At 39.8% G+C, this 26,577-nt stretch overlaps 1 protein-coding gene across 4 annotated transcripts; it reads left to right on the top strand.

Moving 5' to 3' along the window:
- Positions 1–1,172: 1,172 nt before the first annotated feature.
- Positions 1,173–26,366, top strand: scarb1 (scavenger receptor class B, member 1). 4 transcript variants are annotated; one of them, XM_012851528.3, is made up of 14 exons: positions 1,173–1,434; positions 5,184–5,344; positions 8,912–9,053; positions 9,136–9,339; positions 10,510–10,605; positions 10,699–10,814; positions 10,900–11,066; positions 11,544–11,662; positions 18,136–18,209; positions 18,347–18,398; positions 20,685–20,831; positions 21,941–21,988; positions 23,785–23,854; positions 25,442–26,366. In XM_012851528.3, the coding sequence occupies exons 1-14, from the start codon at positions 1,315–1,317 to the stop codon at positions 25,453–25,455; spliced, it is 1,530 nt and encodes a 509-aa protein (XP_012706982.2). In that variant the 5' UTR covers positions 1,173–1,314; the 3' UTR covers positions 25,456–26,366. The 4 variants fall into 4 exon arrangements, with proteins under 4 accessions (XP_012706982.2, XP_012706979.2, XP_035996475.1 ...); XM_012851525.3 differs by lacking the exon at positions 1,173–1,434 and adding an exon at positions 3,541–3,923; XM_036140582.1 differs by lacking the exons at positions 1,173–1,434; positions 21,941–21,988 and adding an exon at positions 3,542–3,923.
- The last annotated feature ends 211 nt before the right edge of the window (positions 26,367–26,577 follow it).

Genomic DNA, 26,577 nt, shown 5'->3' with positions numbered 1-26,577 from the left:
TTACTCCGGTGTGAAAGAACCCAAAGGCAATGACTTTAATCAAGCTAATCAACGTCGTCCTAAGCATTTACTTGGTTAAAAATTAATTACGATTAAGCTTGTCCCTCCTTGATTAACGTATTGAGGTTACAGCCTTATCTTAAACACTCAGGATGGTCCTTTAAATTCAAAAGCTACGTGTTAGACCAGGGTCCCTTCAAAGTTGAAGTCCAGAGTCCAGGTGACGGAATAGAGATGTGCTGCGTGAACTCATATAAAACTATGAATTTGATTCACTGATTGACTCTGCCCCAAACTGTCGCTTTGTGATCAAAGTCACTCAACTCTAAACAAAGTGGTGCGGCAAAATGTTCACTTTTTATTTTAATATTGATATATTACTCAGAAGTATATTGCCTGTGTAAAGTGAATGTCTTCTAACAGCTGGGTCATTCCTGGGTGTGCTATCGTAGGCAGGGGGGGGGGGGTGTCTGAGGAATACTCTAGCCCGGTTTAGTGTGTTGAGCTCCAGTGTTGTTGGACAGGCTGGAAAAATGCTGGAAAAATCCACTGTCCCATTATAGACTGCTGAGTGGGGCAAATTCCTGGTCATTTGGGCCTGTTGCTTTGCATTGATTTTGGAATCAGATTTCCTGAGTAAAACTTCAGCACAGCTCTCAGGTGGAAAGCAAATGCAACAGCCTCCTTTGCCCTTCTGGTTGGTTCAGTCAACAAACAGGTATCTGTTGGATTTAAAGTAGTTTTTCAGGAAGCTCACAAAATTAGGCCCTCTGCTTGTTATGACTGAGTAGTTGCAGTCTGGTTTATCTGTCCTTGTCTTTAACTGATTCACTTTTATAAACTCATTTGTGCAACACTCCTAACTTGGGTCTGCTTATCTGTCTCCTTGATTCTATTCCACTGACTAACTTGTGTCTCAGTGTCCATCTGATAAGAGGACAAACCGATACACAGCAGCGTCAGCTCTATCACTAAGTAAACCTTCAAAAACACTGTTGCCTAAAAAAAAACAACAACGTTGAGGAGCAGAGCAGTCATCTGACAGAAATGTGACTGGGATGAATTTGCATGGATTTTGGGATGAAAACGAGGGTAAGGATGTGGCTGAGGATGTGGGGAGGGGGATGTGGCAGGGTCTGCTGAATATAAAACAACACAACCGCCCAACAGCAGTTTCCTTTGACTTCATCCTTGTTCATGTTTGGAGCCTAAAACACAGCCCTCTCATTTTTACCTCCAGCCAGGGTTAGACAGAAAAAAAAAAAGAGTTGCAACATTTCTCCTTTCCACACAGAGAGATCACTGCTGCCAAAAATGACCATCGATAAGTCTAAAGTAGCCATTGGATTTATAGTGGCGGGCGTTCTGACGCTGATGTTTGGAATAATTTCAGCAATCATTGGGCCGTCAGTCATGAAGAACCAAGTAGAAAAGGTAAGTTACACTTTGTATCGAGTCTGGTTACTTCTGATCCATTCTATCCTTTTTTTTCAAGTGTGTTTTTTATTTAATCAAATTCCCTGCAAAACCTCAGCAAAAATTTCTGTATTTTGTCTTCATAAGCATTTAATGTGTTTTTACAAGTTTATCTGAAAACTGAATTTGCGAATCTTTAGATCAGATCCGATCCTTTATATCAGATATCTGTTGTCAGTGCATATAATGCAGTAGCTATTGTGTTATTGATGCTGTCATTGGCATTTATTTAAAACATGTTGATTACTTGCATTTTAAAAAGAACAGGTGATTATAAAAATATCAAGCAATTTAGAAGAATGAAACTTAAAATCCTGATGCAACCAACTATAAAGCAGACTTTTAATGGCATTGACTAAAACTCTCCAAAGCGTGAAGAAGGTTACATTTAGGTTTGCAGTAGTAGGGGTCTTTCTTTAGTGTAGAAATGATCAAAAGTGGAAAAACTTAAGCTTAAGCTTTAAGATCCTACATGAGGTAGATGGAAGAAAAAAAAATTACAAAACATTTCAAGTTATGTGAAGCAGGACTATCATCCTGAATGAACAGAGCATGAAGAAACAATTATAAGAAGGCCTCCACCTTCACAAGAGTAAATGCTGTGCTTCCCAGCAATGACCCACCTTTAAGTCACCAAAGAATCCAAATGTTGTGAGCTGCATAGACACTGACTTTGTTTAATTTTTTCCATTATACTAGCAAACAAGCAATGAACAGGTGAGCACTTTTTAGCACCATCCCAGGCAGGCACAGCTCTATAAATTCTGCTGTCCTATGAACAAACAAGTAGCAATAAACAGAAGTTAACATGCAATCTTCACTAGTATAAATCATTATACGACATAAAACTACACTTTATCTAAATCTGTTTCGACAACTTTAGATCACAAGATTGCATGAAATTGTGTTTGGGCTTGATGCAGCTGGCGTGCCTGTTGATGCATATTCTACATTTAATGGTTATAGTGGGTGGCTTCCAGTGTTGATTTCAAAGTACAGAATTTTTTATTTAAAATAATCTAATGATAAACCACAATAGATCATATAGAAGCCAATGTCGTTACTCTGTTTAAAAGCCCATCTGAGCAAAACCATTGAGAAAATAATTTAATTTAGACTGGAAAATGTGTTTAGTTACTTTTATGCCCAGTCATTATTGCTAATTTGAATCATACTCATTCAGATTAAAAGTCTGCATTTAATTTAAAATCTGCTTATCAACAAAACACAAATAATATATTTTCTGCATTATTACAAATAAATTCGGGAGATGAGGGGGTTAAGCTATTTAATTTTTTATTTTTTTGCTAGTCCAGACAGAGTCTAAACTACACAAACATGTTTAAATATGTTTTTACGCATTCTCTGTCCCTAAATTATAAAATTCTGGTAGCCATCAACGATGTTCTGGTGAAAAAAAAAATTGCTTTAAATTTGAACTTTCGCATCCATTTCTTGTTTGTAAAATATTTTTTTTTCTTTCATGTTGCATGATCATTCTGTCCATCAAAAACAACAATTAAAACAAATAATTAAAAGGCTAGAATGGATATGACACTGTGTGTAATGAAATATATGTTTTGGGAAGTCAAATGGAGACTTTCAAACCTTGAGCTAAGCCCCAAGTGTTTATTCCCGTGGACATCTGAGTTGCATCTTCCCTGTCTGCTTTCACAACCCCTTATTACCATGAAAGCAATCTCTTTACCCTGACCTCTGACACCATCTGACATGGTGATCTTATCTATTTTTTTAATGCTCAAGTTCAAAAAATCTTTTTCTATCTATTTCCATTTCACTTAATTCTGACTGATTGTTAGAATTAAATTTATTTTAATACAGGACTGTTTAAGTCCTTTTTTACGTCACTGATGGCATTATTGGTTTATTATTGTATATGATTAACAAAATTATATAAGGTAAAAAGTAAATAGAAATTAAACTGCAAAAGGAGCAATGTAGTCTGTTACTTTTTCTTATTTTTGATTTCCTTCCATCGGACAGACGTACACAAAAGCTCAGCATTTGCGGGAACTACTGTTCCCAGAATCCTCGGGGAAGTAGAGGCGTAACCATTAAACCATAAATACGGGGACGTGGTTTCGGGTCCAGGGTAACATTAATCACTTTAAGGCGAATGACGGTGCCGGTGAAACGTCAGGTTTTAGCTGAAAACGAAGCTGGCGGGCTCATGTTGAGGCGTCGTAAGGTCGTTTCCAGGGAGCTACCTTCGTGCCGTGGTGCAGCTAAATAGCGTGCAGCCGAACAAAGCCGCTGTGTGCCGTAAACATAGTCCGAGCGCTGCCTGACGAGCTGTCAGTGTCAGGATGGCTGTTGATAAATCCAAAGTCTCAGCCGGATTCATAGTGGTAGGTGTCCTCACCGTGTTTTTCGCTACCGGTCTCGTATTTGTGGGGCCAATAATCATCGATGACCAAGTAGTAAAGGTAAGGAACGTCCTTACTTTGGTAAGATATTTGCAGCCGGTATTTCTATGTGTTGATGAACCTGGAGTCAAAGTTTCAGTCTTAAATGACTTCAAGTAAGCGCGCGTGCCAACTGTACATAACAGGCGCGTGCCAACTGTGTATGATAACAGGCGCGAGCAGGACTATTGCCGGTTTAGCTAAAGATATAAAACTCTGTTCTGCCTGAAAAATCTAGATTATTTTCATTGAATTTTTTTGCTATGCTAATAACTTTGTAATGTGGTACTTACGCTTTAAACTTTATTTCATCAGTTAGATTTCCATCAACGGGATTCAATGTAAGAACTATAAATAAATAAATAAATAAATAAATAAATAAATAAAACCAAGATTTTCTTTCTTGAACCGAAAATAGTGATCTGTTTTAGGTCCTCAGAGCAGCAGTCAAGCTTCCATCGCTCTGTAGCTGAAAAGGGTTAGAAAAGCTGCAAAACCAGAATTCACCAGGCTAGTGCCTTTTCACAAAGTTCACCTTCAGGGCTTACAACAGAGGATGAGAATCAAAGTTGTTATAATAAAGTAAGATCTTTTATTTTCTGTATGAATCCATGCATGGAATATACGTTTTTTTCCCCCTGTTCTAAATTATGCAATATTTGGATATATGTCCATTCAAAATGTGGTTTAAAGAAAGCAAAGGCATCGATGAAAGTTTCTTCTTATTTTGATCAATTAAAGCAATTTTTTTTGTTGTGTAGAGGAGGTGAAAATTAACAGAAATTAGGAAATTGCAAGATGATCCCTATTTATGTAACAGATGTGCTCACCTGTATTCATTTATGTTCCTCCAAGAGGTGCATTAAGTCCATGCTATTTTAGTTGCTAGTTTTGACGTGTGGAATTGGTTGCGTTGGTCCCCGGCAGTTACCGATCAGAGCCAATCAAGGGAACAATGGGCTTTTGATCTTTGGTCAGTTTCTAGATGCCAAAACCATCAACAAAATTTATCTTAGAAAACATAGTGTTTGAATGTTGTAGAAGAGGGACCCTATAAGTAAATGATTGACTATATTTTGGTTTAAAAATTACAGCAATATAATTAAAATAAAAAAAACTTGCATCAAAGTTTGAGTGTTTTTGGTGTGATTAGCCAAAACAGCTAAAGTTGATCAAGTGAAACATTTATTTACAACCATTGTGGGGGAAAAAAAAAACCCACATAGGACATTTTTATATCCACTAATGACACCTCTTTTTTCTCTCTTTCTGTCACGTCAGAACACCGTGATTGATCCAAAGAATGACCTCTCCTACACCATGTGGAAGGACCTGCCTGTGCCCTTCTTCATGTCAGTCTACTTTTTTCACGTCCTCAATCCCCAGGAGATCCTGAAAGGAGAAAAGCCCATGGTGGAGCAGAGAGGACCTTATGTGTACAGGTACACAACCCCAGCCTATATGTGGCAAAAGCCTGCTGCTGCAGAAGCTGCCGCCCTGCAGCTTTGCATTTCCTTGTCACCGCATTTTGTTCTCCTGCACTGCAGCTGTTTTCTACAATGCATTTACATGTTCCAGCTTTCAATATTTAGAACTGCAAACAAAACGACCTGCATCAAAACACTCTGTGGGTCTGGGCTTCTGGCTGCTTAGAGCGAAAACATGTCCATGCTGGTTGTAGGCCAATGACTGCAAAGCAAAGCAGTGTCAGCTTACTTCCTGCCAACCTCAGCTGCCAATTAGTCCTGCCCGTTGCATGCATGAGATTCACTCGCTGTCTTCCACCAGCAAAACATGTTTTATAATGTAGTACTAAACATGAGAGCTGCCATGCCTCCAGACTACACCCTTGAATTTGAGAAGGCCGCTGAGTTTTATGTTACATTTCTTTGTGCCTCTTATGGACAGGCTTTGTATTTGATTGAGCTTCGGTACTTCCAAACAGTGTGACACGATCTGTGTGTTGTGCGTTTGAAAAAAAAAAGTAACATTTATTTTTAGAACGTCTTTAAAAGAACCCAAAGTTTCTCGTGTGACCTAGATTTCTGCTGACAGAAGCGAGTGACTTCCTGTCATGCATGAATTGGATGATGTTTGTCAATCAGACACTTTTTTAACATGTTAAACAGTGTTAAAACCAGTCGGATCATATTGTTGTTTTAAAAGACAACAAATTGAACTTAGACCACATTTCATTTGAAATAAGTAAATGAATAAATATTCCCTGACATGTCAAAAGTTGTATTATTAAACTGGTGCTTCTACCATCCTACCCTCCATGTCCAGATCCATTTTCAGTTGCCTCTGGTAGCAGTCCTCATGTTTTTTTCCCTAACTGCTTCACGTAAAAGACATCTCAAACAACTTTTAATGACATTGTCTTTCTGAAAGTCTTGGTATATTAAATCAAGGGTTAAAAATCCCCCGATCTTGTAACCCCAGGGGTGTCAAACTAAAGTCCTCAGCGGCTGTTCCTGCAACTTTTATATGTGGTCCAACAAACCTGAATCAAGTGGCTTAGTTGTCTTTTCAGCGTACCGTCAGACCCTATACAGTCCTGCTAACCACCTAATTACTTGGTTCAGGAATGTTGAAGGAGAGGCACATTTAGAGGGTGCAGGACACCAAAACTCAAGGACTGCTCTAATCCAAGCGCGTTGGGATGTTGTCTCATGCAACAGCTTGTTTTTTTTTTGTTTTTTTCTCCGACCACACATAAAAACTAACGCTACGGCTGAAACGTTATCTGTGAAAGCGACAGATTCTGTTGCCTTCAGTCTGTTCCGTTTAGAGAATTCAGTAAGTCAGCGAAGCAAAAAGTCGTTTAGCTAAATAATTGTCTGACTTTTGTCGTGTCTGATATTTTGAATCAAAACATGGGCAGGAAAGATATTTGACACGAGGTGGGATTCATCGCATGCTGTGGCCATTAACCCTCAGTGCATGTTTTCCAAACTGGGGGGGTCTCCTGATCAAGATTTGATTTTCGGTTCTGATACTGATCGAAGTTTTTTGGGCCAAGCTATTTGCCGACACAGAGACTCAATCCAATGTTGGCCTTTTTTTAACACAGATTATAACACACGTACTGAAAGGCATTAGCGTTGTTAAAGTGCTTCATGTAGAAGGCGGTGAAATAAAATTTTTTTTTCCTTATTTCTGAATCATGAAGGCAGGTGAGATGTGCAGCACTTTAGATGTTGCTCTGGGTTCTGTTGTGACCTCCTGAGGCCACGGCAGAACCTGGGTCATCAAAGTGTTTGGAAGTACCTTTGGTAGGCCAGCCACTGCTGGGATGGTTTATCACTGTTCCATGTTTTCTCTGTTTATAGGTAACGGCCATCACGGGGGTTCTCTGGAGTACTGAAGCCTTAACATGGCATTCTAACCATTTACGGACCAATAGATGCCAGACACTTTGTTTCTCATCTGCTGTTGGATTTTTCTGAATAATTGCTTTTTGTGGTCTACAACAAACTATCAGACAGGTTCCCTCCAGGTAGTTTCTTGATTCTGCAGGTCTGCCAGTAATCGGGCCTGTGTTTGGGCCAGTGTTTGGGTAAATTAGTAGTTTAACTTGGTAAAATTAAACAGGGGGCAATTACTTTTTCCCATATGTCCAGGTTGGTACATTCTATCACAGCTGATTAATCAATCCCCCCCCCCCTTTCATTTTATAAAAACAAATTACGGAAATTATTTTTAAAAACTTATTTCAATTTATTTTATTTTAATTTACCTTAATGGTGCCTTCTGGGAGTTGACCTGAATTCAAAGTGCAACTACATACAAGCTTTAAAACACGTTTATAAAATAAGAAGGAGAAATTGTGTCCTTTGGCAGCCATGTTTTTTAAAAGGCTGTTTATTTGGCTCCTTGTCAGAAATCATATGGAAATCTTCAAACTGAGGCAGGTCTGTCCGCTCAAGATAAGAAGCAAACTACAAGTACTTCACTTGGCTCCGCCTAAAAACCCAAATCTGTCCAGTGATAACGCTGGGGGGGGGACTCAAAGTAAAAAGCCACATGTACCACAAAAAAAGGCTTTGGAGGTGTTTCTCAAAGAGCTGAATTGTCGGCATTTTTGAGTTTTTCCTGACTCTGATGGACAGGTATAAGATACAGACAGAGCAACAAGTAGAGAAGAAACGAAATACAAAATGCTTCTGTCCGAATTTTAGTCAGTTTGTTTGATATACGACCTCCAACTTCTGGTAATTCACTCTGTTTCTCTCTCAGAAGAACCCGAAGTGAAATGTCCCTGCAATGGTTAGAAAAATCTTTCTGCAGAGCCTAGTGTTTTGTTTTTTTTCCTTCATCCACTTTCTTAAGATGAAAAGTGAAGCAATGATATTCTACAGCCTCCAGTTGGTTCGTCAGCAGCTGGTTGACTTTAAAACAATATGATCACTCAACACTGCAGCTCCAAGACAACATCATTTTCACACAATGGGAACCATTGTTGGGGGTCAGAAAAACCGACTTACATGTGGAGAGTCAGGGATCCAATTCAAGTAACTGTCCATCAGAGTTCTCGTTATTGGGATTTCAGTCAGCGTGGCTGCTGATCATTCAGATTCAGTTCCAGAAAGACTTTGTTAGCCAAACCTCTGAGGAAAAATACATTTATCCCTTCACCACTATGTATTTTTGACCATTTCTGGTTGTTTTCGCGCCAGACTTTTCTATCTGCCACTGGACATGTTGTACCTGCCAGCAGTAAAAGAGTGCCAACATCACAGGGGGAGGTCAGGGAGGGTGTCGACAGCATACGTCAGAAGTCAGATATGTCTCAGTTAAGCACAGCTCAATTGTCACTGGAGCTGTATTTGTTCAAGGAAATGATTAACGCTGCTCCTCAGCTTCTCTATTTATCTCATCCGTTGTCATCTTCATCACTTCAAGGCCAATCTGTGTTCTAAATCCTCCTTAGAGCGCATGTTCTACTCGTCAATCTGCCTCATCATTTCAGAGGTTAGATCAGCTCATGGCTGGCTCTTGGGTTTCAGAAAGCAGTGTCGGAAGGAGAACATCACGTTCCACCCCAACAGCACGGTGTCCTACAGGGAATACAGGAGATACTTCTTTGAGCCCTCCATGTCTGCTGGGAACGAGTCCGATGTGGTCACCATCCCCAACATGCTGGTGCTGGTATGGCAGTGTATACTGACGTCCTTTCACATTTCTGTTTCCATTCAGAGGTTTGTTTCCTGATTCCGACCTTTGCTTGCAGGGCGCAGCAGTGATGCTGGAGGACCTGCCCTATGCCGTGCGGCTGTTGATCAGTACCACCTTCAAGACTTTCAATGAAGGCCCCTTCCTGACCAAGACAGTTGGAGAGCTGATGTGGGGCTTTGACAGTAAACTGGTCGATTTCCTCAACAAATTCCTGCCCGGCATGCTGCCATCGACAGGAAAGTTTGGCCTCTTTGCCGAGGTGACTTTTTATTTTCTTCTTCACCTATATTTCTCTGTTTAAACAGACAGAAACTCTTAAGATCTATCTTTTCGTAATCTCTCCCCTAAACACTGCCACCACACCCTAGCTGGTCCACGCAAAGTTGCACAAAGTGCAGGCAGGCAGGCAGGCAGCAATGTTCTTTTGGCAATGGGTGGCTCTGTCTTTGAATCCCAGCCATGGATTGTACTGTTATTATAGTTTTTTAGTTGCTGGACTGAAATGATTAAGAAACTGGAAGACCTAAACCTTGAGAGACCCCGTCAGGATGCTGGTTTAACCCATTTTGACACGTCCAAATTGCATTGCAAGCGTACAATTATTCGTGCGCAGTGCCACGAATTACACAATCTTTGTCTTTAAGTAAAGTATTATTTGATCCAGATCAGTAACATTGAGGGCTGCCACAAACTGTAATGAACCCACAGCTGCAACCGCTGACGTCAGGGTAGTATGCTGGTCTAGGCTTGGGCCAGTACCAGATTCTCAAGGTCTGACTACCTTGAGTAAAAATGGAACGGTTGCACAGCAGATGCAGGCTTTAAACAAAAAGAATCAAGCAAAAATTTATAAAATCATGAAATAGCTTTCATTTAAAACAGAAAAGCAACAATATTTCTATAACAGTTGTATGATATCTCCAATGATCCTTAGACTTAAACAAGTGCAAAAAATAAACATCTGTTAGGTTTTGGAATACATTCACGTAAACCTGCTTGTTAGTCAGAATGTCATTAGAGTTTGACTCTGGGACTCTTAACAAGATGATGTTTGCAGGGTACCTAATATTGCTATCTACTAGCTTCATCTGCTGTCAGATGCTCAACATTCATGCCAGTCGTAGTTCGGCAACTACAGTTTCAATACAGAGTTAGCTTTTTAACGTGGAGCCGGATCTTTTAGTATCAATGCCATGGCTGCAGCCAGGAGTTTTTCCAAACAGCTGAATTTGTCTTTCTTGTAATTTAGTTTAGTTCTGCCAATGATCCCAGAGAACGCCAGTGACGTTCTCTGGGATCTCCTTCGAAACCTTTTAAACTGAAGGAGAATTTTAGCGATTTCCAAACTGTAACATTTTAAAGGTTACAGTTTGCTGCTTCTTGTTTCTTTATTCTGATATCGTGCTCGTCACCTGTTCTTTCTAATCAGTTCAACAACTCCAACACCGGTCTGTTCACCATCCACACTGGAAGAGATGACATCAGAAAGGCCCACAAGGTCGACTCCTGGAATGGCCTGACGGAGGTGAGATGTAAATAACTCACCTTTTCATTACATTGTTTTTTTTTAATGATTGTGTGCTTTTCCTACCTGATTGTTTTCCCTCCATCCTAACAGCTGAGCTACTGGAGGACGCCTCAGAGTAACATGATCAATGGAACAGCCGGGCAGCTGTGGCCCCCTTTCATGACCAAAGAGAGCACTTTACCCTTCTACAGCCCAGACGCCTGCAGGTGGAATTACTTCCTCCTCATCTGCCTCCAATCTTCTGCTTACTTCCTGTGTAATTTCCTGGATTTGATTTAACTGTAATTTTAGATCTTTGGAGCTGGTTTATCAGCGGGCGGGGGAGATGAAGGGCATCCCTCTGTATCGATATGTTGCACCCAAGACCATGTTTGCCAACGGGACGGATTACGCTCCAAATGAAGGCTTCTGCCCCTGCAGGCAGTCTGGCTTGCTCAACGTCAGCAGCTGCCGCCACAGTAAGCACACATAGAGCATAGCACTGCATTACACAGCTTGTTTATTTGTCTTGTCTTGACCTTTGACATTCCTGATTGTTGTCCATGTTGGCAGAACTTCCTTAATGTTTCTCGTTACAAGTAGGAAATGCAGTAATCCAGATATAATTGCTTATTTTTGTTTTCTTTTAATTTTAGCAGCACAGGATAGGCTAGCGATGAATTAAGCTACGCCTCTAGGCTAACTCACACAGACGGAAAATCAATCCTTACTTCCCTGTTGTGTCCTACAGGGGTTCCTCCTAACATAAAAATGTTGTATATTTAGTTTATTGAGAACTCTCGTTTGGGTGCGTACACTGATTACAAACCGAATCATTATTTGTTTGGGGTTTTTGCAGACTGTTCTTCTAGAATAAGCATATTTGCTGCAGGTTTACAGTCTTCAGAGCCTCGTGCTTTGGTGAAATAATCGCGCCACTGTTTGTTGATTTTCAGACTCTCCCGTCTTCATCTCTCATCCTCACTTCTTTAATGCTGATCCCGTACTGCTGGACTACGTGTTGGGCCTTAACCCCACTGAGGAAGAGCATGGCCTGTTCATTGACATTCACCCCGTGAGTGCCCACTTACACCCACACTACCCACAAGTCACCAGTTTAAAGAACTCCTCAAGGCTGCACTGAAGCAGTTAAAGTTGTGGAAGAAGGGAGGCTGGAGGTTTTCATTTCCACTCTTCTGAACCATTTGAAATATTTGAGGAGGATATAAAGATACTCTAAGAGGGATTTGGGTCAAAACTTTTCAGATGTGCCTGGATTCCTATGCTTGGATACTGAGCAGCACAGAGCAACAAATGACTCACACAAACACCTCATCACACATGGTTCCACTTCTCCTTGGCCGTTATGAATAAAAACCCAAAAAGTGCTGCATATGCAGCACTTCTAGAACAAATCTATGTATTAAAACATAGAAAAGATTTCGGAAAAACAAATGTTACTGAACTTATCCAGCAGGTGGCATTGCTGATTTTTTTGTTTGTTTTTTGTTGACGTTTCACATATGGTGTTTAATGCTCTGACGGGAACATAACCATAGGTAAAACCATCACGGTTTTATGGTATTATGATTAGAGCTGCAAATGTGTTATTTTGAAATGTGTTTATTTAAAAACAGTAAAAAAAAGTTGTTTATATTTAAACAATATATAAAAATACCCCGCCTCTCGCCCATTGAAATGCTGGAGATAGGCACCAGCATCCCTCGCAACCCCATGAGAGATAAAGCTAGTAAGAAAATGGATGGATGGATGGATGGATGAATGGATGGATGGATGGATATAAAAAATTGAAACGTTTTTTAAAATGAATAATTATAATAACTGAATAATTTATACATACAAAATGAATTGAAAATAAATGCAGTCATTAATGTCTTGTCAACTTTAATTGTCTCCTGCAGGGTCTCGCTCCCCTTTAGTGTGCACGTTCATACTTAGCATTTCTGGCACCTAACGTAGTTAAGCTATATTGCTAAAACATGTTTAGAAATCTGGAACAATAACAAAGTTTACAACTGATAGTATAACTGTGTTTCCACTGCTATAAAAGCTAAGACAAATCAGGGTATGCTGCGCGACAGTCGTCTTTTTACTGAAGTAATGAATCATGTTGGGAGTTTTTTTTTGTGTTTTAGCCAATGAAGTAGTGTTTGATGTAAAGAAGATTATATAGAAAGGATAGAAATCCCAAGTAAAGCTTATACGTAATGCGCGTTCAGCTAAAGACCTGCCCGGGTGAAGCTACGGATGCACTTTTCATTCAAAGCTAATCAAACACACAATCCAACAACTCCAAAACGTTCTCATGACCAGCACCATCCCCAGGCTGTCTGCTTAGTTTGATTTGAGTCATTTATTTGAATGTTGACAGTGGCATTTAATGAAACACATGACATGACAATTCATGAGTTAAAAAAGACAGAATTAGCCAAAGGTTATTTTTCATCTGTAACCCCCTGGACATGATGTTAAAAAAAATAAATAATAGGAATACAAGTACAACACTGATGCACAATTAGTAAGGACATGAGATTAAATTAGACAGATCCTGACACAAAGACAACAAAACTCTGCTGCTAAGAAAATAAAAATAACACAATACACCCCAATACAGTACAAATATACAAATACAGGACAACCTATGCAGTTTAATGTTGACGGATGCATGTATATCTACAAGCCAATTTTTTTCAAATGTTTAATGAATGCCTTATAAGTTAATATGTGTCTGATTTCATCTGGTAATGAGTTCAATTCGCTGGCACCTCTCATAGACCAGGCCGACTGACTAAAGGTGCTCTTCCTCAGAGGAATAACACAGTCTCTTCTTACAGAGCCTCTAGTCACACGCTCACTATTGTTTCTCTGACTGATGAACTCTGAGAGAGAAGCTGGGGCTAAATTATGAGTTACTTCCTAAATCAAGCATAAATCTGCAAATTTGTATAAGTCAGTTGAATAAAAAAAAAACATACTTATTTAATATATCACAGTGATGGTAGTGTCTTGATTTTTTTTTTAATCCATAACCTTAATGGCATGCTTGTACAATATTTTGACTGGTTTCATTGTACTATTTGAAGCCTGTGACCAGGTGGTTGAACAATAAATAAAGTGGTTACAAATCATAGAAAGAAACTTCATTTCTGATTGAACAAATATTAGCTGGATTTAGCTTGACTATTTTACAAATAGGAAAATAGTCTAGGAAAGACTAGAGTAGCCCCAGATATTTATATTGGCCAACAGTCAGTAGTTTTTCAACTGCAACCCATATATCAGGATCATGGGAGCTTCTGCTGGTTTAGCTGAAACACGTACTGACTGTTTTGGAGACATTAAGTTGTAGAGAGCACTTTTGCAGCCATGTTGTGACGCAACTCATTGGTTTTGTAAGTTTGGCTGCAACAATGGAACGACCGCCAGCAATTAAAACTGTATCATCTGCATACATTATACATTCAACTCCAAGAGGCAAAACAGAGGGCAAACCGGGCTGTGCAGGCAGTGATAGTATTTGCTTCACTGCCTGATGCTAAACGTAGCACACTAATTTCCTGACAGCTCTAACTTTACCTTGAACCTTGAATTTTTTTGTGATTTTTGGGTACTCTATGAAACTATTAACCAGCCCATATCTGGTTTGCATATACATATTTTATGTGTACTCATGGTCCAAAAACATTCAAAACCCAAATTGAAATTTTTAAGTATCGATTTTGTCTAAAGATAAAACCAGGCTAGCTATGGCCGGGTTCCCTAAACACTATGCCAGGCTGTGGGCCTATTGGTACCAGGCAGGTGTCAATCAATAAATGCGTTTATTAATTGAATTAGGGAGCATTCTGGTCCTGGTTAATTGGCTGCTGTTGTGGTTGCTCCCAAGAATCTCCACAAAACATCAACACCCCCTCGAAATACTGATTAGACATAAAAAGCTCTGTTGTCCTCAAGAGAAGATTTCTCTGCAAAATCTAACCATGAAACCTTTAGATGATGCGTGAGGCATTGGTTTCCTTTTATAAAGTTTTCATCCAGCTGTTTTGATTTTATTTAAACAGTCTTGTGAGTTTAGAAGCTGACATTATTTCTAACTGCTGAGACCATTTTTGCTAAACCCTGCGATGGACAGAATGTGTTACAGTTGGTCGGCACTGCGAGCCAGAGCCGATTGGTGATGAACAGAGGAAACGAGGTTTAAAGTCAATATTATTCTTATTTTTTTTATTGAAACGTCATAGGAAAATTGTTGTGATTCCATTAAGTTTTACTGTTGTATGATAACCCTGCAGGTCAAGGCATTAGAAGTTACATTGCCCTCTTACTTGACTCCATGCAGGGACTGATAAGACAGGATAGCGCTCTTGCTGTTGCGTAACTCTGCCCGTGTAAACCTTATGTACTGTATCTTTAGGCAGTGATATGGATATTGATAAGGTAATTGGAAATTGGGCTATTTGCTTCTAATTGCTGTTGTTTGTGAGGTTATAAAGAACTCTCTGTTTCCAATAAAAAAGATAAAACTGTAGCTTTGATAGGAACGCAGCTTGTTCACAAAGATTAAAGCTCGGAAGATGGCTTCAGTGGTTATTGAAGTCAGCTTTTTTAACCCATCTGGAGAAAGATCCACACATGAAAAGAATATAAACTGGATGCTCTTTTCTGTCATCTTCTTAACCAAACATTTAACCCTGCACCTTGTATAATGGATTATGGGATCATTCAGGAAGTTGTATAATCAGTGCAAAGTACAGGAAAGCTCCTCTAGCAGGACATCCATGTGTGCCTTTTCAGTTCTGCTGATTGTCAATGGATTCCTGTTGTTTGTCCCTAATCGTGCACCCCAACACCTCCTCCCTGATTTATATAAACCTATGAGAGCCACATGTCTGAGCGCTGAGATCTGGAGCTCCCTGGCCTCGGTTCTCTGGGTCTGAGCCTGAAGTTTGTCCTGCAGTATGTCACAGTCAGAACAAATGTCTTGTTGTAGGTATTTGTTTTCCAAATGTCACCAGCTTTTTCCTTGTGGTTTGGAAGGAATGTCCCCCAGATTATATTCGTTTTATGTTGCTGGTTTAAACAGAGACATCAGAGATCCTGGTAGAAGTTGGCCATTACATTTGAGGATTTGGCTTGTTTCCTTGTTGTGGTTGACGTTGGATGATTTATACTGATTTGCTGTGTCCAGTTTTGACTAATCATCTTTCTTTCTAAAGGTTTATTATTTGTTCAAAATTACACTGGATAAAGGTGACATTTCGCAAAAGTAATTCATTGTCACACAACATCACAATGTTTGAACACACTTTATTTACATCCTCATCATTATTTTGATTTACTTATTTATTTTTACTTGCGAGTCATTTTACTATCTATATTAACGCACACTCACGTCAGCATTTTACAGGGATTGCCTGCTTGTATGTAGCAGTCGTATTTGCCAAAATGACCACCATGAAATGGAGAAAGTATATGGAAAAAACCGAACAGTTCTCACAACTCAGGGAGGAGAATAAAGGAGGGTTGAAAGGTAAATTGGTCCTTGGATCATGGTGCAAGTACGCAGACTTTGAAGCGTATTGTTGCAGGTGAATGCATCTTTTTCTCTGCGGATTTTGGTGGTTTCATACATCAGCTTGAAAAGTGGGAAGCACTGCAAGGAGAGGGAGGAGATGGTATCACACAAGTGAACTTCTAGATGACCATTCAGGCTACTGACATCAGAAATACAGAAAATTCTTTCTCACCTCTTATTTTTATGTATGTATATATATTCCCCTGTTTTTGTGATGGATCATCTCTCTCTGTTTCCACCATCTTCCTGCTTCAGACACTCTTAGGCTCAGTAAAGATCCTCCTCACCACTCCTAACATTTCTTCACTTTAGGAGCTCTCTTAAGGCCCAGGATGCTTTGTGAATAACTTTTATTAGCGCTGTACCGATCCGTTGTGGTGAAGAGAGAGCTGAGCCAAAAGGCGAAGCTCTCGATTTACCGGTCGATCTACGTTCCTACCCTCATCTATGGTCACGAGCTTTGGGTCGTGACCGAAAGAACGAGATCCCAGATACAAGCGGCTGAAATGAGTTTTCTCCGTAGTGTGTCTGAACTCTCCCTTAGAGATAGGGTGAGGAGCTCAGTCATCCGGGGAGGACTCAGAGTAGAGCCGCTGCTCCTCCACATAGAGAGGAGCCAGTTAAGGTGGCTCGGGCATCTGGTCAGGATGCCTCCTGGACGCCTCCCTGGTGAGGTGTTCCGGGCACGTCCCACCGGGAGGAGGCCCAGGGGAAGACCCAGGACACGCTGGAGGGACTATGTCTCCCGGCTGGCCTGGGAACGCCTTGGGATTCCTCCTGAGGAGCTGGCCCAAGTGGCCGGGGAGAGGGACGTCTGGGCCTCCCTACTGAAGCTGCTACCCCCGCGACCCGACCCCGGATAAGCGGAAGAAGACGGACGGACGGACGGACGGATTCTTTGTGAATCCTGGTTTTCTTGAACTGAAGTTCTCAAACATTTTTGGTGTAAAGCAGAATTGACGGTTTAATGAGTTCTAGTGAGTCAGGTAGGTCCTGAGGCCAAAGCAGCCCCAGAGCAGCACAGCACCACCACAGTGTCTTACATTCTGTATGGCATCAATTTTCTACGTTGCTGAGTGACTTTTATGACAGATGTAACAGGATCCTAACCTGACTCTCGCCAGTTGATTTTTGTTCTGCAGAGCTCCACATTCATCTGGAATTTCTCCATTGAAGATGTATTTGAGAAGGCGGGGCCTTATCAAAAATACTTGCATATGATTGGATAAACCACTTGGCCGTCATCTTTACTGACGTGTTACTTCTACCACTCACATGGAAACCAACCCGTAACGCAGACGTTAGGGAAGATCAAGCTCTTGCCAAACCCGGTCGGGAGAAGGGCGAAAACGTTGTTTTAAAAGCTCGCTGCGACACCGAAGATAAACCATGGAAGATTTACAACAATCAACAAGTGTTTTACACTTGTGAATAGTCAACCTTGTTTCCCTCTTTTGTAAAAACATTTTGCAAATATACATATTTCCAAAAAGCTTTTACTTTTATTTCCATTTCTTAAACATTTAAACTTCAAATGTCTTCACTGAGTGCAAAGTGGGGCAGAAGTCAAACTCCCTGTTGGTGTGCACAAACATGCCGAATAAAGCGGATTTGGATTTTCTCCCCAGTCATTTGATAATAGATTTGCCAGTTTGATGGACACCAAGAGTTGCTTCTCTAAGGTCACTGCTGACGTCTTTTCCCCCTTCACAACATGTTCACACACACCAGAACGCCTCAAAGCAGCATGGTGTAGAAATGTTTACCTTTTCTGCATCCTGGTTTGGTAATAAGGATTTCCTCCTTTTCTTTACTTTCTTCATTGTTTGATCGGGCAAATGTATTGTTCATTTCTGTTTATTTCCCAGTCACTGATAATTAAAATTGCACATGGATTTTAGTCCCCCCCAGTGAGAGTTCAGTTTTTTGTTTTTTGTTTTTTTTGTTTTCAGCTCACGGGTGTCCCTCTAAATGTGTCCATCCGCCTGCAGCTTAACCTCTACATGAAGAGAGTACCAGGAATTACGTAAGGCTTGCCATCCACCATTAACTTTGGCATCCATTGTTTATTTCTGCGTTTTATCTTGGTTTTAAATGAAGGTCTTGTGAATAAGTGCTTCCTTTGTAGGGGTGTTTTGAACTTTTGTGTTCTTGACCCTCTAGAGAAACTGGCAAGATTTCTGAGGTGGTGATGCCCATGCTGTGGTTTGAGGAGGTAAGCTGACAATGCCGTACACCTTAAAAGGCGAATGCATGCTGTGCCTTCCAAAAGTATCGATATTCCTTGAAATTTTTAATATTTAGTCACAATGCGACCAAAAACTTTAATGTTTTTTTGTCCGGGATTTTACAGTTATGCACAAAATGGTACAGAGTTGTGAGTCACAAGATAAATAATGCATAGTTTTCTTTTTTTGGCAATTAAAAACAACTGAAGTGTTGCGTGTGTTTCTGATCTGCTCCCTTTACTCTGATATCTCTAAAAAAAATGGACAATAAATTTCCCCTAAGCAGCAAACTAATGGACAGAGTCCACCTGTGAGTAATGTAAACAGAGCACACAGTGGTCCCTGTCTAAATGTTAATAAAACTTAGACCTGAATATTTAAGAAACTCAAGTTGTGGTGTTGGCTGTTTTAGGAGAATATCTATGCTTGCATATTTATTGTGCTTAATTATTATGCAGTTAAATGCAGTTAAATACAGGGCGACTGTGGCTTGGTGGGTTGAGTAGTCGTCTGGCAATCTGAGGGTTGTGGGTTCGATTCCAGCTTCCCCCTGCCACATGTCGATGTGCCCCTGGGCAAGGCACTTAACCCCAAGTTGCCTACTGAGCTGCGTCTCGGTGTATAAATGTGTGTGTGTTAGTGAGAGCGACTGGGTGAATGTGGCTATAGTGTACAGCGCTTTGGGTGGTCAACATGACTGGAAAAGCGCTATATAAGTTCAGTCCATTTACCATTTAAATGACAGATGAAAAATTTCCCACTCACTTTTTTTAACCTGTTAAAGTGAGAATAATAAACACACGCCTCAAAATGTTCAGATGTGTAACATTTGACCTGCATAAAAACATCACAAACATATACAGCCACCATGCTTGTCAATAACATTCACAGGCCTTCCATAGATGGAGTCTATATGGACAACCAGAGCCTTGCACTCTCTTCAAGACCTTGACTGTTTTCCTTCCTTGTACATCTTCCAATAAAGAAGATGTTCTTAATAGAGTTTAGGTCAAGATATGAAAGGAGCCATGTTGCTTCATCGTTGATGCCTTTACAGGCTAGCCAAGCAGTGGAGTACTTGTGCGTGTGATGCGTGATATGACGCATCGTCCTTCACAAAAGGAAGATGCAGACTCTTTCCTGCATCACCGCGTAGGGAAAGAGTCTTTAAAAAAACAATGCTGGGCTTGAGAGATTATTTTGAGTTGACCTTAAAGGCGAAAACCAAAACCCCACCTCCACCCTGATGGTGCCTGAGTCAAAGTGGAGCTCTGCGCCCATTAATGAGTCAGTTCATAAAACAGTGGACAAATCTTCAGACATCTCTGGTCCCGGTCTTAGAAAAACATTTCATAGCTCTTTTTTGGCCCTTTTGGCCTAGGGAATAGAAGCTGCATGATGATTATGTACATATTGATGTATTATATCCTTAGGCCACACCCTCCCTCGTTACACAAAACACTCAGCACCTAATATACTTAAATGCAGTAAGCTGTTTTTAAGCCTCCGCTTTTAGCCTGTTTGCTGTTACCATGACCCGGGTTACTGAGAATTTGCACAGACAAAAACAAAATTATTCTCCAATTCTATCTGTTTTAGGAAGTCGGATTTTCAATCAGAGCGCCGTGGTCAGTCTTTACCATGCACTCCTTTTCCAGGACTTGCAGCTCAGCAGAGCGCAACCCTGACGGCCAAACCCATTTGTTTCTGATTGGATTGTTACATTTGTGATTGACATGACATTGACCAATCAGCTGAGAGGAAGAAAAATCCGGTCAAAACTCACATCTGAAAGTTGAAACTCACAGCAGAGTTTTACATGTAGGTTTATCTTTATCTTGTGTAAAAGGTTTGTAACTTGTGTAATTATTTAAAGAAAATACTAATACAAACACATCAATTCTTATCTATGGACGCCCAAAGATAAAATTTTCAGACATTTTAGTTTACAACATGGGAAAAATGTATTTACAACTACACATTCTGATTTAAAAGCACAAAATATATATGCCTGGATTTGAGCCCATAGAACACAGGAATGATGAGAACTAAATTATATCTAAATATGGATGAATGTTTTGGTAATATTGCCTATGCACCATGTTTTCTTTCTTTTTTTCCTGATTTAATCTTTGTACTTTTCATCTAAATGAAACCATGTGATGTGACTTTATACATTTTGCACATCAATTATCTGTCTGAGCCTAATCAAAATGAAAAGACTAGAAGAAACAGTTTTTTTTTCGTTTGTTTGTTTTCCCTTGCTACCACAGAACGGGTACATCGATGGGCCGATCCTCACTACATTTCACACAAACCTGGTTATTCTGCCAGCTGTCATGGAGTACATGCAGTATATCTTCATCGCCCTCGGCCTGGTAACCACTGTGGTGGCCATCCTGGTATACCACAAAGTCAAGGTAGGAATTCCCCCCGCGGCGGGACGCTGCCGCTGTCACTGCATGTGGCTTGCTGCTCAGTCTAGTGCATGTTTTCCCAGAAGTGGATGGGAAATGGAGCAGGAGAGACGACACTCAGGATTAGTGGACTTAAGGGACTTAAATAAATGTATGACATGCTGAGGATGGACGGGAAATCTTCAGCGACATTGCATGTCTGTCAGTTTTAGTCATTTTCTCAGCAAGACCACATAGAGAACTGGCACTTTTGTGGGAGTTATTGGCCATAAAGGAACGTACTTCCAACACAATTGCCATTCAAAGGCATTATAGATAACCTGTAGTCACTCCTGCTCCTCCCAGGATCACGCTTTACCTGTTTTCAGGTTAAACCTTGAACCCTGCTTTGACTGACCTCACATGCAGAGTAAAAAGTCCAAATCTCTGCAGTGCTGCTGGCTGTTGAAACCCCGCAGCTGCTGCTGATTGAGCTTCCTGCCCATTTATCTCATCATCGCTAACGTGTAAATAAGAGCTTATCAGTTATGGCTGAATTAGTGTTGACATCTATGCAGTACTGTTAATCAGTAAGGCCAAAGTCATCCAGCGGGTTGTGTCAGCCTTGTTACGCAGCGCTGCACTCTGACTGTGACCGGTGATAACTGAACAGGAAACACAAGAGCCCCGATTTAATCTTTTGTTTGGTTAGTTATTGACTTGTTTATAGAAAATGTTTATAGTTGTGTAAGTAATTGGTAACGCATAGCCATGTCATCACTGACTGATCAAGAGTCATTCCAATGGCCTACTCCAGTCCACCAGTAAAGTGTCAGTCTTATCTCTGGCATCCCTCTGCGTTATGAAACGGGGTATGTGTCGCGTTGTAAAATACCATAAATCAGCCGTTGAAGGTTAATAAGTAAAAGTTAGAATGTAGTTGGTGTCATGTCAAGAGACTGCCCCCCCTCTGTGCTTTGCAGTTGTTTTGGTCCGTACCGTACCTGAAGCCAGCATGTAAAACATAAAGGAGGTCAGCTCTAAAGAGGCTTACATTTCACTGAAAGGGTTTCAAGAAACGGAAGTGTGAAAGACTTGAAGACGTCTGACAGAAGTTCTGTGCTTGTTTGCAGAGGTCTAGTAATAGAGCAGCGATTTCCACACACTTTGAGAACCCTTGGGTTTGTACAACCGCCTCATGCCAATCATCCACTTTCAGAAACAGTTTTCCAGCTTTATAATCTTTTGCTTTTGAACTTCAATGATCAAATTATTGAGGAACTGATTTTTTTTTAAGATTTAAAATTCTCTTTCCAGGCCCTTGTACGAGTCTTTCATTGTCAGTTAATGTAGATTTAGTCAAAATTTTAAGATGAAAAAAAAAATCAAATGCTTGTAGGGTATAGGTGATATTGACTGCATCAACTTTTTCCACAGTATTTTCTGGTTTTAGAACAATGACTATGTGCATGATAATTAATTATTGAATCTTTTTGATTAATAATGTATCACCACAGTTGATTTAAAGTGAAATCAATCAGTTTTTCGAATAAACACAACACTGATTTATCTTCTGTAGGAACTAATTGGATTCAAAATAGTTTCAAGACCAAAAGCAATAAGCACAACCAAACTGTTTTGCAGACACCATCAATTATCTCATCATTACTGTAATGGAAATGAAATATTATGGTCACCCCTTACCTTTTAGAAAATGCCATTAGTAAATAGTTTATTGTAATGTCCTTCCATTCTATTGGTTGTCCTTTTATGTTTGCCATTCAGGAGGTTCATATAAGAGATGTGCTGCAAAAAGCAACTGTTGCAACTAAATTTTATTATTTTTACTATCAGCTGGTTGCCTGTGACTAATTGAAAGCAATTGTTGAGAACAATGACATTCTCATTCATGTATTCCAGTTTTTTGGGATGTTCTGCTTGTAATTAAAGCAGTCTTTAGACCAAATGTTCAATGGAGTTAGCCCCCACTGAACTTCAGGATTACAGAGTGGAATGTTTTTTTATGCATAACCTTTTTAGTTTGGAGGAAAAAAAAGAATAATTGCACCTTTGTGGCAAGTAATACAACCACAATTGTTTGTTGATTTTGATGCCACTGAGGTGATTGTTGACAAAACTCACATTAGTCTGGATTTATTAGTAATGCTATTCCCCGTTGTTGTTTTGTCACGCACAATCCTGCAGCAGCACTAAAAACAACAGCCCCGTGCATTATTTAAGGGTGACTTTAATGGAGCTGGAGATTTCCTTCGTCTCAGAAGAAAAACACCATTTCCTTTTTCTGAATCCCAAGCAACTCCAACATTACTTTTATTAGCTAAAGATAAAATTTTAGTGACTGATGGGGAATTTAATTGTTTCGGATGACATTGGAGGACATTCCAGGATGTACTGTATTACGCATGTAGTTCACACTGGAGGAACCCGGAATAAAAATAAGAAGTAGGCAAGGCACCTCAGGAAGGTGCAGGAATGATCCAAGGTTCCTGTGGATAAATCTCATGAAACAATCCTTCAAGAGAATCCATACACCATCTCCTGTTTTTATTCTTGAACAACTGTCACCGGTTGTTTCTCTTAACTTTAAAATCACCACAGCATTTTCAGAGAAAGTGGTTCTCTGTGAATGTGTCAGAAATGTTTTATTCAGCAAATGGAATCAGTTCATTTATTTAGTTTTTCTGTTTTGTTCCTGAATGCATAAAGTTGCATCATAATTTAGCGTAGACAGCTACAGAGACAAATGACTGCCTGAAGGTCCTTGTAACTGATCATGTCTGCGATTTAATTAACCAATCACTCTGAATTCACTGCATGGCTAGCTCAGTCACCTACCAGAAACGATTCCTGCATGGACTACGGCTAAAATAACTTCTGTCTGAATCACAACAGTATATTTATTTTCTTTGATATCGTCTAATTGGCCCATGTGTAAGGTAATTTGATCATCTTTTAGGCGACCGGTAATGAGCAGGGTAAAGGCTCACATGGCTTTGAAACACAAGAGAAAAGTCTGAGTTATTCAGGTAGGTTCACACTCCAAGACATACATGTAACCAGCAGGGAGTGATTACTGATGATAAACTCCTGCAGAGGAACTAGACGCTGCATCTGATTCGGTGTTCGCTATTGTTGTCTATTGTTTTCATGCATGAGTGTGGCACTTCTACAGTGGGTAACGCTGGAGCTCACCTAATCACTGGCACATTTGTTTTAGTGCTGGCCTTTGGATAGCATTGCTGTTCCTGTTGCATATAGTGAGCTTATCAGTTGTTTTCTTTTAACTATATTGAATGTGTGAAATTTCTGTGATGTGACTCTTATTTACGTCTTCCAGCTTCCTCACAGTTCTGTTTTGAAAGCCTTTTAAAAGGTTAGGAAAGGTTGTGTGGTAAATGCTGGGGGGAAAACCAAAAAATACATTTACATACCAAATTGTCAGATAACATTGCAACAAAGAGAGATTTGTAATGAATTAATCCAACAGAACCACTATCCATCAGCTTGTGTTGACTCATTGCTTTAATAATTAATAATTACAGTTGTCCCTTTTTTTTCTTGCAACAGAAGTTGTAAAACTTTGTAGTAGTTTAACAAGCAGCTTTCAGAGCCTCTTATTCCTTCGCCTCCAAAGGCAGCTGAAATGGGTCATCTCAAGATTGTTAGACTTCCACGTTCCCGGTATGGTTGTGTGTTATACCAATCACAGACACTCAAGGATTTGACCACAAGATTTTAATTAGAATGTTGGAAGTATTCAAAATATATATATATATATAAAAATCGCTCAACCTCAGCACCAACGCACCACCCTGAATGTAGGATAGCCTCAAGAGTACTGCTTTGGGGTATAATACCACCCTGGCAATTGGTTTTATATCTTCTGATTTTCAAAGGTTGGGTTGAGTAAACCTCTTACAATAATGTTTTAAATCACAATAGTTTGCTTTTTGACAAGGATTAAAGATTGAAATTTGCCATTTCTGAACACAAATGTGTGTTTAAAAGCAAGTTCTGAGTGTTTGCTTCACACTCAAATGCATAACATCAAACCTAGGTCACCACACCGTCTCAGGAGCAATGCAACTGACCGTGTTCCTTTAAAATGCTCAGGAACAATATGTCATCTGGTATAACAAAAATACATTAAGGGTTAAGGGTCCTACAATCCAAGTCAATATTTTTTCAGGGAATGCCTTGGTTTTTTTTTTTTCAAACTGGTTTCAGAACTTGTAAGAGTTACTCCACCATTGTCCGTAAGTAAAATATTGATTGAACATGTTTAAATGTGCCAAGAATCAAAATGTTGAGGTGAAGAAACCATGAAACAAAAACAAAGCTTTACCAAATAACTATTTTTTTATATACCATGTAAAGAAGTTGGTTAAAACTATTTTAAAACAGAATAACATCTCAGAAGTCGAAGAAGCTTTTTATTTTCGTCGTATTCTTGGTGCAATGACATGTTGTCAGCGACAATTCCACGGGCAGCAACGATGTCTAAATGTTCGTTTTGATAGTAAAAAATAAATAAATATACAGATAAATAACAGAAATGTACCTCTAATGCATCACATGAACCCTAAATCAGTGTTTTTGTGTTCGTCCCACAGAGAAAGACATGTGAAGGAGGCACCCTTCCCAGGGAAAACACAAGCACTTCAGCTGGTGAACGAACCCCTCTGCTAGTCAAGAAACACTGACGTAATCCCCTAAAAAAGGACCCAGCTGGTATTTTGTTCTCAGACACTGGCTCAGCTGGTCAGAATATGGAACACGACTCAAAGAGCCATACTATATTGGAAAGTTTACAAAACACTCAGCCAAAGATGAGTGCTCACCTTTAAAGGTGTTTTTTTTTTTGTTTTGTTTTTGGAAGAATGAATTGTGAACCTGTGTAACAGTTTTAAATGTTCTATTTTTATCCACCGTGGTCATCTCAGCTAAACTGGAATATTTTATAGCTTTACCGCTTCATCGTCAACAGTAGTGGATAGAGACTGTTGTGGAGGATTTTAGTCAGGTTGTAAGAGAAATGCTTTTGGCTTTGACTACAAGGGAACACACTTTATTTTTAGCCAGATGTTTAGTATTTTAACCACTAATGTGCCTTTTATCATGGGAATTATTTTAGTCCGGTTAATTTCCAGGATGTCGTTTTTTTTTTTTTTTTTGTATGCACTGAGGATTGTGAAGAGAAACGGAGCTAGTTTTTAAACCCTTGCCACAGTTTTGCACATACAGATGTGACAACCAGAGAGTGGAGAAGAAAAGACACACTCCTTGTTATAGACTTCTGTCTTCTATAAAAGTTTCAAGTGTATCCTCAGGATGATGTCCAGCAGACTTTTATTGTTGAACATGTATGAATGAACCAGAACATATACGGAAAGAAACACACTGCTTGACATCAGTTTGGACTGAAGGGCTCCGAGATCTTCAGGCTTTCTTCTCTCATCTTCAATGGACGTTGACTTCTACTGTCTTTTTGTTCATTTGTGGAAGGATTAAATGTTAATGAAATTATCTAAAAAAGAATTTGGAGTGGTTGACACATTTCTTTGAGGTGATTGATTGCAAATGTTTCTGCAGAAAAAAAACATCAACAGGGTAACAAATATCAGTTATTTTAAAAGTGTGTTTAACCTCAGCCCTTCAACCAGTCTCATTTGGTTTTAAAAACTCAAATCAATCTCATAACCACTCAGTAAACCTTGCAACTCTGTAGAGGAGTTCTTGGCTCTCCAGG

This window comes from Fundulus heteroclitus, chromosome 8 (assembly GCF_011125445.2).
Source record: "Fundulus heteroclitus isolate FHET01 chromosome 8, MU-UCD_Fhet_4.1, whole genome shotgun sequence".
Taxonomy (NCBI): Eukaryota; Metazoa; Chordata; class Actinopteri; order Cyprinodontiformes; family Fundulidae; genus Fundulus; species Fundulus heteroclitus.
Note: the sequence above shows the minus strand (reverse complement) of the source record. Positions and strands in the feature narration are given on the sequence as shown.